The sequence below is a fragment of the Perca fluviatilis genome, chromosome 6, assembly GCF_010015445.1.
Source record: "Perca fluviatilis chromosome 6, GENO_Pfluv_1.0, whole genome shotgun sequence".
Lineage (NCBI taxonomy): Eukaryota > Metazoa > Chordata > Actinopteri > Perciformes > Percidae > Perca > Perca fluviatilis.
Window position 1 is genome coordinate 7,847,448 of NC_053117.1, and position 19,547 is coordinate 7,866,994.

Consider the following 19,547-nt stretch of genomic DNA (forward strand, 5'->3'; position numbering starts at 1 on the left):
TGCAAATTGACCCTAGCTTCCTGGTTTCCATACAACGGAAACCACAAGGGATGAATGGGATATGCGGATATGTATTCCAGTAAAGCAGAGTAGGGTGGGTCATGCCATCGTACGAAAACGCCAATTCGCGTCTAGTTTGCTATTTCGTGTTCGTCTATCTGCGCTTTTTTTCATGTCTCCCTGGTTTTAACGTAGCTGACACTGTTCGTCCAATGAAATTAGTCCACATGCCGCGCAGGGATGAGGGGCAGCAGTGAGGCACTTTGATAAAACCAGACTGTCAGCACTGTGTGGAGCCACAGACAGCTGCGCAACGGTGAGGTACAGCACGGCAGCACAGAGAACTGGACCGGGTGAATGCAGTCCTTAACACAGGACACTGCTGCAGACCTTTCTTTCCCCACCTTTTTCGGAGATAAGAGGACGCTCAAAATAATCTTCACCCAGACAGGGAAGAGGAATTTGGCTCACTGCATTTCTTTTACGTAATTCGCGTTAAGAAAATCTTAAGAGGGCAGGGGGACACGTTAAACCGCGGTTAATAGCTAACAGCTATCCGAGTGTGAATGCACATCTCTCAGTTAGCAAACTCCTTATACATTTGAAAGTATTTTACAGTTTTAAATAGCCAAAAGTTACCATACGGCAGTATTGTTTTGTAAAGCTGTGTGGGAAGGAGCCGCCTGTCCGCCATGGAGAACGCTCACACGAAGAGTGTCGAAGAAGTTTACAGTCATTTCTGCGTCAATGAAAGCACAGGACTTTCCCTGGACGAGGTGAAACGACAGAAGGAGAAATGGGGCCTAAACGGTACGGAAATTTCAACTGTAGACCACCACACGTGCCGCTGCTGTGAATGAGAAACTGTGCAAAAATGTCTTGTCATTGTAACATGGCCAGTGTGTGAGCACAGGAATTCAGGATATGGGGTAAAAGTCATCACCATCATCGGCCGGTCGGTGTACCCGGCTCCGTATAGAAATGTGGCTGACGTCATCACTGGTGACCCGGAGGGTTTCCCGTCTCTTACAAAGTAACACATTAATCATTACTTAGAGGGTATTGTAACATTGTTGAACAGTGGGACATTGTTAGGTATGGTAACATTACTGTACATTGTGTCAGCGTAACATTGTATCATGGTTACACTGTTGACTGTGATAACATTGGTAAGCATAATCTCACTTGTGACATTGTTGACAGTAGTTAAGTAAAATATGGTGACATTCTTGAACGCTTCGTCTTTGTCGGACATAGTAACCTTGTTGGATGTTCCTCAAAGCAGAACTGCAACACATCAGCCCATGTGCCGAGAGATCCGGCAGGCATTTGAACAGTGTCCACAGGATGACTGTAGCAACGTTATCCATCAAGTTAATCTCTCTTGTTCCAGGCTTAAACAGCTGTTTTATATTATTGTCACCTTTGGAAGTCATGGAGGATATACTGCCTTTCCCTTAAATCACTTTGACCTTTACATTGATTGGAGTTTTCCTATTTGTTTTCCACCATTGCGTAATGCAGACTAAGGGAGTGGATTTATATGCCACTGTTAGAAGTGTAAACCTGATGTGACTATAGGAATCTTGCAAAGAAACATTAAATATTGCTAAATGATTGGTTCTTGTTGAACAGTCAAAACTTGTGAGTATTTAATACAAAATCTCTTTCGTACAGTATGTATGGCTAAATCATGAAAATGTTATGTGAAACTGTAAACATGCCGGTGGTTTTGACACCAACTTGTGTTCGTCTGAGATTTAGCTCTCTCAAGGTAGCACTTCTCAGTCTCGCAGAACATACGTACTTACCTCCTCTCATTGTACGAGTCAGTTCCCCATTGTGTGAAAGAGGAACTGCATGTCTCCATCTGGCAAGTATTCATACACAACTTACCTTCTTTTTCTTTTCTTTCTTGTCTGTTTCCTGTGTGGCTACTGGACTCACTCCCACATCTCTACACACAGAGTTACCAGCAGAGATAGGTAAGCACTACTGTCACTGATATTGTTACTGTCATATTTCATGATAACAAGTTTCTGTGATTGATTGTTTTGTTTAATCAACTCTCTTTTCTGCAGGGAAGTCTTTGTGGGAGCTTGTCCTTGAACAATTTGAAGATTTACTTGTTCGAATTCTTCTGCTGGCCGCATGCATATCTTTTGTAAGTATTTCTCTACATTTCCGTGCGCTTTTACGAAAGGCTGTCTTGTTTAGGTTGCTGCATTGATGATTTGTTTTTCATTCTCACTATAACTCCGGTCTCCACTCTATAACCTGTACAGTAAGCAAGCGAGATAAGGGAATCTCAGGACAAGTCGCCACATCCTACAAATAGCTTTCCCTTTCCACCTCGAGCTGAAAGAGTGTTTACGTGAAGTAAAAATTGCAGATGGGATTATTATTAAGCCCTGTGTGTTGAATGGCAGGAGGGAAATTTATGCAGTGCATAGTGCTAAAGTGTGAACGTCTTCAGTTTGTTTAACCCGGCAGGGGTTACACTCGCACATTAGAGAGCTAAACAGCTGAGAAGGCTAGCGACCCATCTGAGGAATGGTGACAACAGCAGTCGTAGCATTGAGTTGCTATCACCATGTGCCAAGTAAGACATTTGAGTCGTCAAGCTTGACTGCTGTGTAATGGCTTACCCCAGTCTCCCATGGGCCTCTGACTTTGAGTGCTAGATAGATAAATGTTTAATAGTGGACTGCCATTATGTAATAGCATCATCAGCATGTGTCCAGGCCCTACTAAAGCTATATCAAATCAAACATGTCCACATAGTAGTAGCACCTTTTATTGTTGCGATGTCATGTAAGGCAAGGCTTCATTTAAGTGCTTTTTTATTATTGTTTTTAAATATTTCTTTCACCAAATTCAAGCGAAAAGCGATTTTTTTAAATGGAAAAATGAACCCCCAAATTTGTATTTGTCTTTGGCATTGCGCAATGCAAGATACATTTCTGCAATAATAAAAAAATTTTACATTCTTTGAATTGATAGCACAGTTGATTAACAGATGGCTAAAGAACATTTTGATAAGTGAGGCCCCCTGTCTGTGTGTGTGTGTGTGTGCGTGCGTGTGAGCTGGTATGTAGTGTGTGCAGTGTCCAGTCAGGTGATACAGAGGTGTCAGTGTCTGCTGTCAGACAGGGGAACATAGCACCACTCAGGACCAAATTTGGGCTCTCACCCCTCAGTGGGAGGGCTCTTATCGGACATACGAACGCACCCACCTCAACATAGAATGAATCACTCCCATACTATATGTACGTATGATATGTATCGAGTTTTGAACCAAATTAAAATCAGAAAAAGTAAACCAATGTTAGTCAAAACTAAATCTCTAAACTAGTGATTATCTTCGGTCATTAACCATATTATATCATTTTTTCTGAAAGGTATACATTATTAATTGACTTGTAAATACTATAATTATACATTTAAAATATATATATATATATATATATATATATATATATATATTTGCTTATTGCTTTGCAAGTCTGAGTAATGTAAATGTCTTGGCCGTGTTATGACATACAGTAGAGCCAGTGCTTAATTTGTAAAGTGGGAGGTCCCGGAGCGCAGGTGGATCCGGCGACTCAAAACGGGGGTTGGAGGTAACTGAACAAAAAAAAAATTACACTGCCTATAGCTTCTCTGACTAAAAAAACCTAAACAACGCTGTGTGTACATCAGGGCAATGTTTATTTATATTTCAGAACATGCACTGCATCGGTGCGAAATGTAAAAATAAAAATACACTGCAAAAATCATTTTCACAAGCAGCAATTATCCATCGGACTATTAAATTAACCAAATTCACCTCAAAACGCATCGAAAATGCAAACACAAGACTTTTGTGGAACTTCAATGAGGAATAAAGACTAACAAGACAGATGACAACATTGAACACTACACAAACAGTAGTTTATTTTTTTCATTTAGGCGATTAATTTTTCAAAGTGACAAAGGAGGTGCCGGATCCAACGTCGGAGGTGCCGGAACATGTTCCGGCATGTTCCGGCTCAAATTAAGCCCTGAGTAGAGCACTTTTGAGCCCTGTGCTTCTGTAGTAAACCGCTATTAAGAGTTATGCTTGCCATTTGAGTTATGCCATTTAAAATGTGTTTGGCATCTGCCACAGCCAGATACTTAGGTCTTACTAAGATTGCTTGCTTTATTACATTATGGGACAATTAACGAATTCCTTGTGACACACAGGGTAATTTTAGGGCAATTTTCTTTTAGGAACAACAAGCTAAATGAGACTCCAGGTCAGAATATTGGGAGTAAGACAGGGCTCCAGACTGCGACCAAATGGTCGCATTTTGCGACCAAAATGTGAGAGTGTGCGACTGAATTTTACATCCAGTCGCACATGTGCGACCAGTAAATTTGCCCCCTTTTTTTACACGTTAAACGTTGAATTTTCGGTACCTGAGAGTGCGTAAGCGCAAGCTTATCTGTCCTCTCTGAAAATTGACAGAAAGCAGAGCTCTGACACACACACACACACACACACACACACGCACGCACGCACGCACACACGCAGAGCTGCAGACGATGCAAACTACGTCGGCTCTGCAGTTTTGTTGAAGTCACAGTGAGTCACGGAAATGAAGTGGTTTCAAATGTGGTTACAGTTTTTCTTAACTTCACGCAGACAGCGTTTGCTGCGATATGATATTAAGATAATAATGGCGAGCCGAAAGCGGTCGCGGTGCTGTTGACGTTACACTTCCTCGGAGACGAGCAGCCAGGCACAACAGTGGTTTCTGTGCCCTGGTGACTGACTGACAGGCTGAGGTTGTAAGGCAAGGCAACTTTATTTCTACAGCACCTTTCAGCAACAAGGCAATTCAAAGTGCTTTACATGAAACATTAAAGAGCAATTAAAAACGGTCATGATGAAAATAAAACAGGCTAAAAAATAATATACAAATAAAATAATAAACAAAAAAAACAAAACAAAAAATATATATATATATATAATTTTTTTTTACTGTCATGACAGCAATGGGGCTGTCAGTTTACCTTATATGTTGCATCTTCAAAAGTGACACTGAATTTGAAACAGCACATTGTAATTTCTGCATCTATTATCAAAGTATTTATTAGTAATACAGTGGAAATTAGTAGAAATGTGAATATTTGGTTAGCATGTTGATTTACGGTGTGTGCCCCTAAATTTTCTGGTTGTGCAACTAAAATTTTCAGTTGGGGGCCACTGAGCTCCTAGTGAAAAAAGTTAGTCTGGAGCCCTGTAAGAGGTTCTAATATGATAGATGTCTGACTGTGTAAATCTGAGTTGCTAGAGGCTTCTTGATGGCTGACATGTTTGCATGTGTTAATCAAATGCCTATGAAAAAGTTTGCATTCCTACACAGTTCAAATGGGCGGAGCAGTATCGGCAGTTAAAAACTATTGCCAACATTGAACAGAATATAGTAGGGCTGCACGATATGACCTAAAATCACAATTAATTGCACATTTTACCCCAACGAATATGATAATTAATCACGTTGTTCTAAATAATCTTTTCTGAAGACAAAATGTTTCCATACTACGGACACTGCGCTTTTTGGGCACAAGTTGCTCAGTTGACTCGGACTCTGTGTTTGAGTTATCCTCCATTCTGCTTTTCATGTGGCTGACTGGTCCGGGCAAAGTCACAGTTCTACACACGCGGTAGAATGTTTTTAAGGACAAAATAGGCCTATCAACAGGAATAAATTATTCTAAATTATCATCATGGGAAAAACACTTACATCTTATATCTAATAACGGCTTCAGAATTTCGATGTCGATAAATTTCCGATTAATCGTCCTAGAATAAATGTACTGGTTAGCAGTACATTTATTCTAGGGCTGGACAATTAATCGGAAATGTATCAGAGACTAAAGTTCAGAAGATTGAGGCTCTTATATTTCCATTTTAACTTTAGCACAGGAAAGTATGATATGAAGTATTTAGGTGCAGTTCTATGATATGATTGTTTCTTCCCAGTACATGAAATTTTATATAAGGAATGTGTGGGATGATCCTCAGCTATTAACAATCTCTGGCTTTGATGTCAAGCTTCTGGCTATCGACAATTAGCTAACCCCTCACAGTATTGGAATGAAAGACTGCTGTCACAATAATAATTTAAATGCATAAATTGTGATGTCTTCATCAGAGAGTTGGTTTTTCAGTATTTTATCTGTTCTGAACAACCTTGTTTGTTCTGTCTTGATTTTTGTCTCTTTCTCTCATCATTGTAAAGTCATACCTACTTGTTCTGTGAAATGTCTTTGATAGATAATGACGTGGTTTTTTCGTACTGTTTTCAGGTCCTGGCCTGGTTTGAGGAGGGAGAGGAAACTATCACAGCCTTTGTGGAGCCTTTTGTCATTTTACTCATTCTTATAGCCAATGCCATCGTCGGTGTGTGGCAGGTGAGACACTTTTAGGCCACTTTTAGGCACATTTAATTATGCAGCAGAATGATGAATTATAAATAAATAAATACATTACCTGCTTTTCTAAATGAATTGAAACCTAGCTTTGCTGATTTCACCAAAACAAATAGACACGTACTGTAGGGAAACCATTTTAAGATTATTAATTAACACATTATCTATAGCTATAGTATGGCATTGAAAGCTATTGCTTGTGCAAACTTTACAGTGGGCTCTAGAACAAAAAAATCATATTGGAGGCTGTATCAACATGGAAAGAGAGATGCTGATATTAGGTACACCTAGCTTAATTCATTGCAATCCAGTACAAAGGCCTTCTAATTACCTAGTGTGCAATCTAATCCAATTAAACATTGTGAACGGCAGCATCCAACATGTTGAAAGAAGTCCATTTTGAGTGATGTGTTCTTCTTGCTGATGAAGGCAGAATATTATGTTATTATATTCCCATTTTCATGCACTTAACACCTAAATGCTCCAAACCAAAACCTGACCAGATAAACATCCAACTTAGAATATTCACTGCCTCTTCAAAGGGAAATGCTCTCATACAGTTTAGACCAGCAGAGAAAAGTACATGCATGTCTTAAGTTTATGTGATTGTATCAGTTCATCTCAGAAATCAAATAAATTGAATGAATATCTTTGGCCCTGAATTCCTTTTTCTCCTCACCAGGAACGCAATGCTGAGGATGCCATTGAGGCACTCAAGGAGTATGAGCCTGAGATGGGGAAAGTGTACCGGCAAGACAGGAAAACTGTGCAGAGGATCAAGGCCAGAGACCTTGTGCCGGGTGACATCGTGGAGGTTGCTGGTAGGTTGAGCTGCTCTTGTTTTTTTGCATATTGAAACGGACATGGCTTTGTTGTTATTGGTGTAACCTTACTCTACTGGTGTACTTGTTGCTTAGACTAGAGCATTGGCTAACTGAAATGGGAAAAGTTTAGATGTTGGTTTGATTTGTAGACTTTTCTCAAGCAAAGGAAACATTAGGATATCACATGGACCTTGAAATTCACAGAAAATTGGCAATTTAATGATACTGCAACTTCTATCAATACTTTGTTTCCCTGTGAAAGATCCTATTTGTGTTACTTGTTTTGGAGTTTAAAGCAAAGATCTGATGTTTTTAATGATAGTTGTTCACTGCTGTTTGGTTCTGCCTCGGGTAAAGCTTACAAATCAAATGAGTCCACGTATGGTCATGGATTACATTTAGCACAAGCTTGAGTTGAAACCTCCCCCATCCCCATGTGCCACTGCAGAGGTGACTCACCCTGCAAGAGTGATGTATTTTGAGATGCTCTTATTAACCCATTGTCTCAAAGGGCTGGGCACATATGCTATCAAGGCCCACTTTTCTAAGATCCAAGCTCACTCAAGTAACATGATTTATGCATGCAGTATTTGAACTTAGTTATGGACAGATTCATGCTGCTGATGTCCAGTCAGCATATTTGTAATGCAGGTTGTAATGCTTTGATTACGGCTCACACACATAACATTTTGCAGAGGAATGAACAGACGGATGAGTTGAGGAATGCTGAAGTCCTTTATAGACTAGTGTTATCTTGATACTCGGTTTAACCCCAAGCCACTACCGTGCATAGTTTTTTCTGTGCATAGTGGTAGGTTTTATTTTTAGCTGTCATACGCCGTTCAGATTATGGAATGCTGTATTTATAGAGTGACAGTGGTGAAGATGACAGGTGTCTGGTCCTACCCCATGCACGCCCCTCCCATCCTGCGCTGGGGAACATTGCTAAAGTGGGTGACGTGGTCGGACTGCATTCAGCAGGACTCCTAACTAACCTTGACAAGGGCAAATGAAGAAGGAGTGTACTGGGAATTAAAATGTATAATTTCTCTAGTGTCTTATGGCATACCGTATATCATTTGTTTTAGGCTGACCGTGTTAATCATGCCATTTTGATTACGTGTCATGGGTGAAGCAGAGTCAGTCTAGAAAGCATAATTATTTGGCTCAGGTTAAAAGAGAAACTCTTGCATATTAGAGACCTAGTTATTTAAAACCTCCATGAAGGTAGCTGGAGGCTTACTCAAAAATGCAGCCCAGCAGGCAGCAAAACCGGATGTTTTATCCTGCAGTAAGAAGAAGCTCCTCAGCTCAACTTATTTCCTAAATCCTCCAAATATCTTTTCCAATGTTTCCCGTCAGGCTCCCTTTTTCTTTTCTTCTGTACAATATTTTGCTGAAGCTCCAAAGTGACCCCTGCCATGCAGAGGAGTGTGATGACGCAGATGCTGGCTGCTGAACCGTGGTAGAGGACACTGAGACGAGCCCTCTGTGGCTGCCTCAGCCGTGAGAAGAATAGCCTGCAGCCAATCTGTCGGGGTGCTGCTGTGGGTTTAAACGCTGCCGCCTACTTACACCTCATCGCTCATCAGTCGCTCCCTCACTGAAATTAGTTTAATGTCATGGAAATAACATTTTCTGTGTGATGCATTTCTAAGACTGTTATCTAAACTAGATTATTGTATGCTTGGTTTCATCTTTGTAGTTTAGTGTTTTCAAATCTAATCTTGAAGCAGTTGAAGATCCGAGAGCTGCTGTTGACTGTCTGTGCTGGTCTTCCCTGTCCAGTCTGCTGTCCTGTGTAGTCCCGTGGACTGTTCTTGTCAGCTTGATGAAAGACTTGTTTACATCAATGTGGCTCAGCCAAATAATGCTGTCAGATGTCCCCGTCAGTAATGATTTACCAGTCTTTTACTATAATCTAGATTTGAACTAATTTTAAAATGGGCAAGTCCCAACAGCCAAAATCTTATTAAGGAGTAATTACCATGCCCCACTTAACTAACCCCTAAAAAATAATGTTTGCTGATAACGTGTAAAGTTCACAGCTCCTTCCAGTGGATTCAAGTCCTTGCTGCCAGTTTACAGTTTGGTGTCAGGGGCTTGCAGATTTGGATGTTGGCCTTTTCTCTCAGAGCAGCAGAACTCAGTGGGTTTGTTCTCTGCTGCCTGTGAAGGAGTCTGGTAGTGTCGGCTCATGTGGGGGGCAGTATTAGGGGAGGATCTCCTATTGTGCTTGAGAGAGATGACCTTATAGGGAAGCGCTTTTTGGATAATCATCCCACCCCACCATGCTCAATGCACAGCGACCCTGCCCATCAGTACCCGTACCCTCCACTAAGATTCCAGACACCATGGATAGTATGTGACATTTAATGTGGTCTGGCAAGCATCCATTATCACAGAGGGACTGTTTTTTGGCAAAGGATCCTGACTTGTCAGCAAGACTGAGAGAAATGGTCTCATCTTGCCGACCAGGAAAGAAGGCTTTAGAAACGCAAAAACATTTGTGGTGAAGTTCTGCAGAAAGGCACAGCCAAACTGCAGGTTGAAGGCACTAACAGGGCTTGGTTGGAGAGATCTATGCATTTGAGGTTCTGCATTAACTATATGTGTGTAAACACTGACCAAAATGTTTTGTGTTGCCGGTTGAGTTGCAGAATTTCGTGAATAGTCAAGGTGGAAACTTACCGTGGGAATTAACAGAAAATAACAAGAATAAAAAAAATATAGCGGTATTTGCTCAGGCTGTATTTACCATGTCTATGCAGATAGAAACTAACCTTTTGCCATATCATAAGCAGACATAATCCATTAATTTGCCAAATAAATCCATTGCTTTGTCAAAGACATACAGTGTGAAATGTGCCATGTGGTGAGTTAGCTAGCTAGCTAGCAAGTTAACTAATGGGGAACATAAGGTTTAAAGTTAACAAATAATTTATAAAAGAAATGTTTTACAATAAAGAAGGAATGGAAATATTGTTTATTAATTTAAAGTCCTCAATTAGCATTTTTTATCAAGCTACACCCCACATGGTAACAGCTAGTTAGCAAAAAGTAGCAGAAGGTGTTATAACGGCATTTTGCTTTAGGCTACTATCTGCTGGTTCACTCCATTAACAATCAAAACTAACATGAATGTATTTCTTTGGCTTAAATAGTGCAGTACTGTAGACTGCACATGTGATGGGAGAATCATAGACAGTATATAAGAATGGACCAACAGATCCCGTTGCTCTGGACGGAGACCAGTGAAGGATATTAGAAGCACTTTTCCGGTGATGGCTGAGCGTTACTGCGCAGCCTCCAACTGAGCTCGAAGACGTAGATGTGACGTGAGCAACCTGTCTGAAAGTTGTAAGTCTTCTGGTAGCTGTGCCAAGAGAAATCTCAATCATTCCCAATCTTGCAGAGATGGAGAGCGTAGGTAAGGAGATAACATGGGCACAGGCTAATTATTGCTAACTAAAATGCTAGTTAACATTAATAATTAAACTTAAACAGCTCATGTAAGTCGAAACTGCCTGCGAGCGAGCTTCTCCTGTACTATACGATAATTCCTCTACTATGTGACACAGTCGTTAGCCTATTTTTACAAAAACAAGTACAAGGTAATGGAGCCTTTTATACATTGTCGTGTTTCTTTAGAAATAAACAATGGACAAATAGAGTCTTTAAACGCTTCAGATGTAAAGTTATTTGCTGTCAAAGTGACGTCAAAATGAATGGCAATCTGGAATGCTAATGGGAGGTGATCGTTTTGTAGCATCAAAATGGCGCCATAGGAGGTTTGAGTTCTGATTTCTGAAGCAAAGCTTACCCCCTTGGGGAGAATGCACTGTGCATGCAGAGGGTTGTCATTTTGCAGAATTCCTATTTAATGGGACGCTTGCAAATTATCTGTACATGTGATGGAACTATTCAGCCCACTGCGCTATCCTTGTTAACCCTAAGTGATACTGCATTGGCTGCTGGGAATCCATGCTATGCTGTCTGCTTATAGATGGGATAGTGAGAGGTCAGACTTTAACCCCAGTAAGGCTTTAATGAGGGGCCACAACTGACAGTGTTGACCTTAAGACACGAAGAGAATGTACACTTCTGACCTGTTGAACATATAACATATATACTTAAACTGATACATTATTTATTATTATTATTCATTACATGGCTGCAAGGACAAGTTCGATTTCATGTTTTGTGCAATGTTTATATTACATAGCATTTAGTCTGCTAATATTTTTTCTAGAAGGCCTCCCTGCTTTCACAATACGTTTTCTCTTTAACTACAACATCAGGAAGTCAAAAGTTCAGGTCTTTGTATTATTGTGTGGGCAGTGGTGAATACCCTTTTAAACTGTCTAGTGGTTGATCTTGATATAGATTTCAATTTAGAATTAATTGTGTAATGGTGACTGTACATGTAATTTCTGCCAGCCTCTACTAAAACCATGATTATTTTTGACAGGAGGGGAACACTATAAAACGCCCCCAGTCCTGGGACAAGTTTTGTTACTCTGGCAACATAAACAGTTGCATGCTATGTGGAGGCCCAGCCTGCTGCTGCTTTCTCATGTCTCTCACAACAAAACCACAATAAACTCATTACCAGGTCCAACAGGAGAGAACACATAACACCAATTTTAAAATCACTCCATTGACTCTCAGTCCATTTTGGAGTGGATTTTAAAATGTTAATGTTCTTTTAAGGGCGTTTTCACACATACCTCGTTTGGTCCGGACTTTCGGACTTTTTAGTTTGATCTGAACCAAAATTACAGGTGTGAAACCTCCCCCGGACCACGGTCCGGATCAAAAGACCAAATTTTGGTCCGATAAAAAGAGGTGGTCTCGGTCCGGTTCGTTTATAGTGTGAAAGCATTTTTTGGATGGTTCGGACTTTCGGACCAAATACAAGAAGCTCTGGCAGGCTCTCCTCTTGTTACAAGACCGGGGAAGCTCCTTTAAGGAATAGCTCGGTGCATAGTGAGAGAGAGTGACGGTGAATGCGCCCAGAGAAGACAGCTGTCGGCTATCAGAGCAGAGAATACATCAGCAGTTTATTTGTTAAGTGGTAGTAAATGTAGGCTACAGTGTAGGTTTCAGTTTGTCTCTGAATAAATGCTCCAGAAAGAAAGTTCCCGTGTCTTGCTTCTCAACATCACAACAAAACAAAAAGAGCCGCGGCAGTAGGGGAGAGCAGCAGTCAGTTGAATAAACTCCAACACAGAGAGAGGATACGAGAGGACGGGGAAGCCCGTCAACAAACCAATCAATTATAAGTATCTGGAGACGCAGCTCACGTATGTGATGACGGCAGGACATAGTTTTGTCACGTATAGATCTTTAGTGCGCTTGCATAACTGCAGTGTGAAACCAAAATTTACCGGATCAAATGTATACAATGTAACAGAAACATGAACCTTGGTCCGGACCTTGGTTCGGTGAAAAACGTGTGTGTGAAAACGCCCTTAGGCTTGTATGGGGATGGATAGCGCCAAAATATATAGCTGAACTTCCTACCCCATACGAGCCAAAACGTTACCTAAGATCCTCTGGTAGGTCGCTCTTGGTCACTCCCTGGTCAAAACTGAAAACTCAAGGTGATCGGCCCCCCAGTTTTGAAGCGACCTACCAGAGGAGATCAGAAAAGCCAACACAATCTCTTCTTTTAAGTCTCTTTTTAAAAACTCATTACTTTAGACTTGCTTTTTATTGATTTTATTTGTTGTTTATTATCTGTCATGTCTCTTGTTGTTGTTGCTTTTTAAATGAATGTAAACCACTTTGTAACTTCTTTTGAAAAGTGCTTTATACATAAAGGCACTGCTACTACTACTACTACTACTACTTAAGGTACTAAGATTCGTAACAAACAACAAAGGCAAAGCAGTGATCTCAGGGTGTAGAGATAGTGCTTATGTAACTGAGGATATAGGTGATGATTCATTCCAAAGTCAGCTAAAACGTGTTTGAATCTGTATCAGTGAATACGTAAATGTCAAGAAACTAGTCAGCTGGTAAATATTGGTTTGTCTCTCCTACCAGACAACTGCAAACTAAACATTATTTACTCTACTCTGTTTGCTGATAAAATAGTGAAACTCACTTGTGACCAATGACCATGTGCTAACACAGTGACAATTGTTCAAAAAGTAAGATTTCTACCCTGAATGGTTTGTGCAGTGTCCACCTTTACATACACCACATACATACACCAAAATGCACCTGTAATACAGCCGGGAATTGTAAGGTAGTACCCATGCAGAATCAAGATTATCAGTTTTATTTCCTTGCATTGCATTTCCTTTCATTGATTGTGCTGAGTCATGGTAACAAAGCCTCTCTAGTGCACCTGACTGCCAAAGGTAAGAAAGGAAAATCTTTATTGACCAGAGAAGGAGTGAAAGGTTAGTAGTCTTCTACCCGTGATAGACTGTTGTTTTTTTTGATAACATCGTTGAATAATTGTACACGTGTAAACGTGGCTTGTGAGTTAATCAGTAAGAGTGTTGGAAGGAAAGATGCAGGATGCTTCACCTGTTGATGGTTCTGAAATGGCCCACTCAACATGACCGGTCAGCCTTTTGTTCAGCTGCCATCAGCACATGTGGCCTCCTGGCTGGCCGGCCGAACCACACTCTATCCCCTAACACATGGCAGAGGCAGGTGCCAAAGCTAACCGCTTTGGTTCAGTCACTGCCTCACCTGGTGTTGAAAGGTCTATTTCAAAGGCATCTCTGGGAGTTACTTTGGGTGAAATGTATTACTGGGTCTGAGCTTTTGTCACTCTGAAAATGTGTGGACTCTATGACCTGTTGGCAAGCACAGAGGTAAAAATGAGGAGATGCTTGGACTTCTACCAAGTAGGATATATTAGCCGCTTTCCGACCGGAGGGATTTTTGCAGTTCCTAGAACATAACGTTCCTAGAACCCTTTTTTTCTCCTGTTCCGACTGGACCAATTTGGGGATTATTAAGTTCCTCTGGCCACAGTTCCTGTAACTCTTTCAGCTCCTACTTCAGGGCAGGGTCTTTTCCCTTTTTCCCTTTCCACATAGTGGTGGTTAGATGGCTGTGATTATAATAACAAAAGGTCAGTTCCTATGGCCACTTGGCCAGTATGAATGCAAATGGCAAAAACGGTTTTGGGGGAGAGTAGATAGTAGAACTGTTTAGAAGTGGACTGTTCCTATAACTACGTTCCTGTAACTACTTGGTCGGAAAGAGGCTATTGACGCAAAGGGACAGATGATATACACACACTTGTTCATACCAGGTCTGCAGTGTAACACAGCCTCCAAACAATTCCAGTGTTTCACAGTGTCACAGTCTCAACAATCACTGGTTTCTTTGTATGTTGTATAACAGCGGCAAGCACCATTGGTATAAGCCTATCCCCGTAGTCATGCTTCTTGGCTCAGTACTCTTTTAGAAGTTGTCAGTATTTCTTCTTTTGGGGGTGGCAGTAGCTCAGTCCATGGGGACTTGGCTTGGAAACTGGAGGGTTGTATTTCGGGCCGTGTCTTCTTATTCTTCAAAAACAATGACTTGGCACAGGAAGTGTTGCACAACCATCTAAGATGTAATTGTAAAGCTTTTTGGCTTATTAGGAACAACTTTATTGTATTGTTACTGTGATGCAGCAAAGGGCAATCCTTTAAATCTCTTCAAGGCATTGGATCATTTCTCTTAATAAGGTGAAAAAGTGTAGCTATGAAATGGGTTCCTCAAAGATTATCGATCCATACCATCAGAAAGTTAACTGCATCTTAGTTTGTATGTTGAACTCACCCCAAACTTCCATTGCTCCATCTAGGACCTGGGTTGCGTGACCTTCTCAGAAGGGAAATTTCCATTGCACTCATCGTTCCAGGTTCAGATGGTTTAAAAATGCAACTTAGTCCTTCTCAGAAAAGCTGTCAATGTCAATCTGACTGGCCAATCCCTGCTGACAGATCAGAGTTCCTGGCACCGCTGTCAGGACATCTAATGACTTGACGATCCTCCAGCTTCAAGTTAACACTCATGTAGTATGAGTGTTGAAATGCACGACAAGGCTGTACATTGGAGTATGTGTCTCCCTCAAATGGGAATCTCCTGGACAATGGTACATTATTTCACATTTACCAAATCTTTGTTTTCATTTCTTTCCTGAGCAAGAGTTTGGGTTTTCACTTCAACTTTGTCTTGGTGTTTTGCTAGATTCTTAGATTTTTGGCGGGCTTATATGGGTTCCTGCATTCTAACTATACCCTTTTGGTTGGGGTTTGTCTAGATCAACGGCAGTACATTTCCAGGATAAAGCCTGACATCCAGCCTGTGGTTTACGTGCAAGATGTCTGCTCTCTGTGTTTCCGTTCTCAAAATCCCATTGCTTCGCTTCAGGAAACAACAACCTTCGAGCTAGCAAGCTACACACTAAAAATTGCAAGTTTTGAAGAACATTTGGATCGTGCAACAACGCAGGCCTGCTTGGTTCTTTTGTGAATGATTGTAAAGATTTACAAAAAATATTTTTCCGGTATTTACTTTCTAACTGGGATGTTTTGGGACTGTTTGGACAGGGATTGCCATAGACGAAGTACACATGGCGTTAAAGAGCAAATTACGTTTAACCATATATCCAACTAATTTAAATAGCTCATGTTACTGTATTGTGTGAAAAGTTAACTTCATTTAATATTTTATTTGGCTTTTTGCGGCGTGCAAATAAACCACCAAAACCAGTTCCTTCCCGAGACTATTTTGCAGAGCCACCGTCGCTGTGTCTGGAAATTAACACCGCCCAAGACGATTGTGATTGGTTTAAAGAAATGCAAACAACACAGTGTTTTTTTTTTTCTCCCATCCCAGAATGTATCTGTGGTGTTGCCAGACCTTACTCCACAGCGCTGTGGCTGTAGGTCTGGCAATGCAAGACTAGGTTGGGGCTAACCCTAACCCTTTTGTAATAATCTGAGGCAATTTGCATTTTTAACTACGTAGGCCTATATGTAGACTACGCCAACGGAACTGTGCCATAGCCTGAGCCATTTCCCCAGTTTCTTTGCCTTTATGTACTATTAGGAAGCTGAACTGGGTCACAGCAATTCCGATGTACCCAAATTGGCCTTTTCCTTTGAGACAGGCCTTTTATGGCTCACAGGTCCTTCATTTCCTCTTCTTTCTTTGGCTTTCCTTCTCTTTCCCTGCAGCGATGGCAACACTGCTCTGCTGCTGTGTGGCACAGCAACCTCCCTGTAATGACCTGTGCTTGATCAGTTTAGTTTACACTAATGCTGAGTAACTGCCTGCAGAAAATAGACATCTCATCTGTTAAATCATCATTTAGAATGTACACACACACACACACACACACACACACACACACACACACACACACACACACACACACACACACACACACACAATTGTACTCTGTGGTAATCAATCCTCTAGTATTACTATTCATGTGGTGTAAAAGACCACTGAGCCATCATATACGATGTCATGATAATTTAACTGTTAACATCCTTCTAACAGCCTTCAGTTGCACAATCAATTTAAAATCCTTGCTTTTGCATTTTTGTTTGTGTGTATTCTCTTCTGTTTGGTTGTAGTTGGCGACAAGGTGCCTGCTGACATCCGTATCTGTTCAATCAAATCAACAACTCTGAGGGTAGACCAGTCCATTCTGACCGGTAAGACATGTTTGCTGATGATATCACAGCCATCAAATTATTTTCCTGTGCCATTTTGCTTCTTTTTTTTGTCAGTTAGATTCTTAATTTCTCCTGATAACATGAGTCAATCGAAATTATTTTACCATCAAATGTTATTGTTTTGTTCGCTTACAACTGTGACATATGCTAATTGTACATTTTTACACACTGGAGAGCTGCAAACTGTATATCATTTTGTTATCTTTTATTTTTTGCCCTGTATATGTTTTTTGTCTAATTGTTATTTTTACTGTTTTTCTAATTATTATTCTTTTTGCACGCTAACGTTTTTAGCACAACATCAAGAATATGCCATCCTGCATTTCACTGCACGCATGTAAATCTTTGAACCTATGCTTGTTATTCAATAATAGGTTTTGGAGCTTAAATAAGAATTTGGATATCAGCCATCTTTTACTTAATTTAATGGACAAATGGGGTTGCTCGTTGTTTTTATACAAAGGCTTAAATATTACCACCATGTCCTTTTTAAGCTATTTATTCGCCTTGCCAGTGAATTTATTTTCACATATGGCCACTTATTTCTTTAATTAAAAATGTATTTTTGGCTGCTATAAGCAGAATGGGTCACAAATGCAATAGTAACTGGCACACACTGAGTTAAATTGGTGGTTTTATTCGAGGCTACAGCACTCTACACTGATGCTCCTTTTTGTTATCAAAATAATAGCACAAAGTTATCCAAGATACTCTCATCCGAGATAAATGGATCAATCCTCCAGCTGTGTTTGAAGAACCAGAATAGCGGGATGACCATGAACAAGAGCATTTAAGCTGGCTGCAGAATGAGCCAAGTGTATCATGTATCATGACACTGTTTTCAATTAGCATATTTGCTTCTGAATTGAAACATTCATAAGCATGTGAATGACCATAGATCTCTCTCTGTAGAAATAATTGCCCGTGCTTTGTTCCTATTTGAGGAAAATGCAAACAGATTTAACCCGCTGCCCTCTGTTGTCTTTGTAGGTGAATCTATCTCGGTCATCAAACATACCGACCCTGTGCCCGACCCTCGTGCTGTCAATCAGGACAAGAAGAACATGCTCTTCTCTGTAAGCTTAACTCTGCACACGTTATCACACATCCTGTTGACGTCCTTCAACATCTTGTTTAGTTTCTGTTAACTTCCTGGAAAAAGTCGCTCCTGTTGTTATTTCAAGACGAGTGAGATGCTATCCGATGTACTTGAGCCTACATGTATATTACTTGTTATTTCAGGGTACTAACATAGCATCTGGAAAGGCCGTGGGTGTGGTCGTGGCCTCGGGTGTTAACACAGAGATCGGTAAGATCCGTGACGAGATGGCGGCCACGGAGCAGGAGAAGACGCCCCTGCAGCAGAAGCTGGATGAGTTTGGCGAGCAGCTGTCAAAGGTCATCTCCCTCATCTGCATCGCCGTGTGGATCATCAACATCGGACACTTTAACGACCCCGTCCACGGAGGCTCCTGGATCCGCGGCGCCGTCTACTACTTCAAGATCGCCGTGGCACTGGCGGTGGCCGCCATACCTGAGGGTCTTCCGGCCGTCATCACCACCTGCCTGGCCCTGGGCACCCGCCGCATGGCCAAAAAGAACGCCATCGTCCGCAGCCTGCCATCCGTGGAGACCTTGGGCTGCACCTCTGTCATCTGCTCTGACAAGACGGGAACCCTGACCACCAACCAGATGTCTGTGTGCAGAGTGAGTCACTCACACTCACACTCTCTCACGCTCTCTCTCTTGGTGCATTGCTGAGCAGTTTGGTCGTCAGTGCTTTGTCTTCTTTGTTGTCCCTGTCTGGTGAATAAATAAGGTGACAGCAGTTAGAGAAACTGACTGTCAGTCACTTTCAATACATTTTTCAGCAAAAATGTTAATACTGTCTGTGCAAACAGAGAGAGGGGAGTATTCCTTGTGATTAGGTATCCAGGTTGTTGAACAAGAAGGCGACATACTGCCGCTCTTCTAATGTACATTGAGCTGTCGGGATGACTTGCAGTGCTGCTGTTGCATAATGGACCTTGCGTCACCCAGCCAGCCTGTAGTTCCTTTCTCGCTCCCTCGCGCGCTGTCTGCAACCCAGTACTACTTGGCCCCACATTAAGACATTTCAGCATTTATTAAAGTTTAATCCTCTTTTGTTGACTGTTCAGTGCTTTGTCAGAATTTTGGCACAGCCTGAATTAGACCGTGGGATTAATTTACAGATTCTATCTGACAGATATTGTACTTGCCATGATTAAATAGCCTTGTGATTGTGCAATTACCGCTGTTGTCAGTGATTTTATAGTGATTCACAAAGAGCCATATATTAAACTACTGAAAAGAGAAAACATTTGCTCTCAGGACAAACCTCTAAAGAGGCGTGCTACTTGAATTTACACTCCTGTCTCGTAATAAAAACGTTTTTTATCAATGTTGAAGTAAAAATGCAAGCGTTTATTTCACATATACATGCAACATTTAATGATAAATTAACAACATAAGCTAATGACTAAAAGAATATAAACCTGCATGCAGTTGGACCATGGTTGTGTTTGAAATCGCA

The 19,547-nt window shown here is 41.0% G+C and overlaps 1 protein-coding gene across 2 annotated transcripts in view; it reads left to right on the forward strand.

The window, feature by feature from the left end:
* The first annotated feature begins 223 nt into the window (after positions 1-223).
* Positions 224-19,547, forward strand: part of atp2a2a (ATPase sarcoplasmic/endoplasmic reticulum Ca2+ transporting 2a) — a 29,454-nt gene continuing 10,130 nt past the window's right edge. Inside the window, exons 1-8 of one of the 2 annotated variants that reach the window (XM_039803270.1) lie at positions 224-810; positions 1,968-1,985; positions 2,082-2,164; positions 6,340-6,444; positions 7,145-7,283; positions 16,892-16,972; positions 17,984-18,069; positions 18,236-18,700. In XM_039803270.1, coding sequence (XP_039659204.1) covers positions 693-810; positions 1,968-1,985; positions 2,082-2,164; positions 6,340-6,444; positions 7,145-7,283; positions 16,892-16,972; positions 17,984-18,069; positions 18,236-18,700 — 1,095 coding nt within the window. In that variant the 5' untranslated portion in view covers positions 224-692. The remainder of the gene's footprint in view (positions 811-1,967; positions 1,986-2,081; positions 2,165-6,339; positions 6,445-7,144; positions 7,284-16,891; positions 16,973-17,983; positions 18,070-18,235; positions 18,701-19,547) is intronic. The other variant, XM_039803271.1, reaches the window with a different exon arrangement.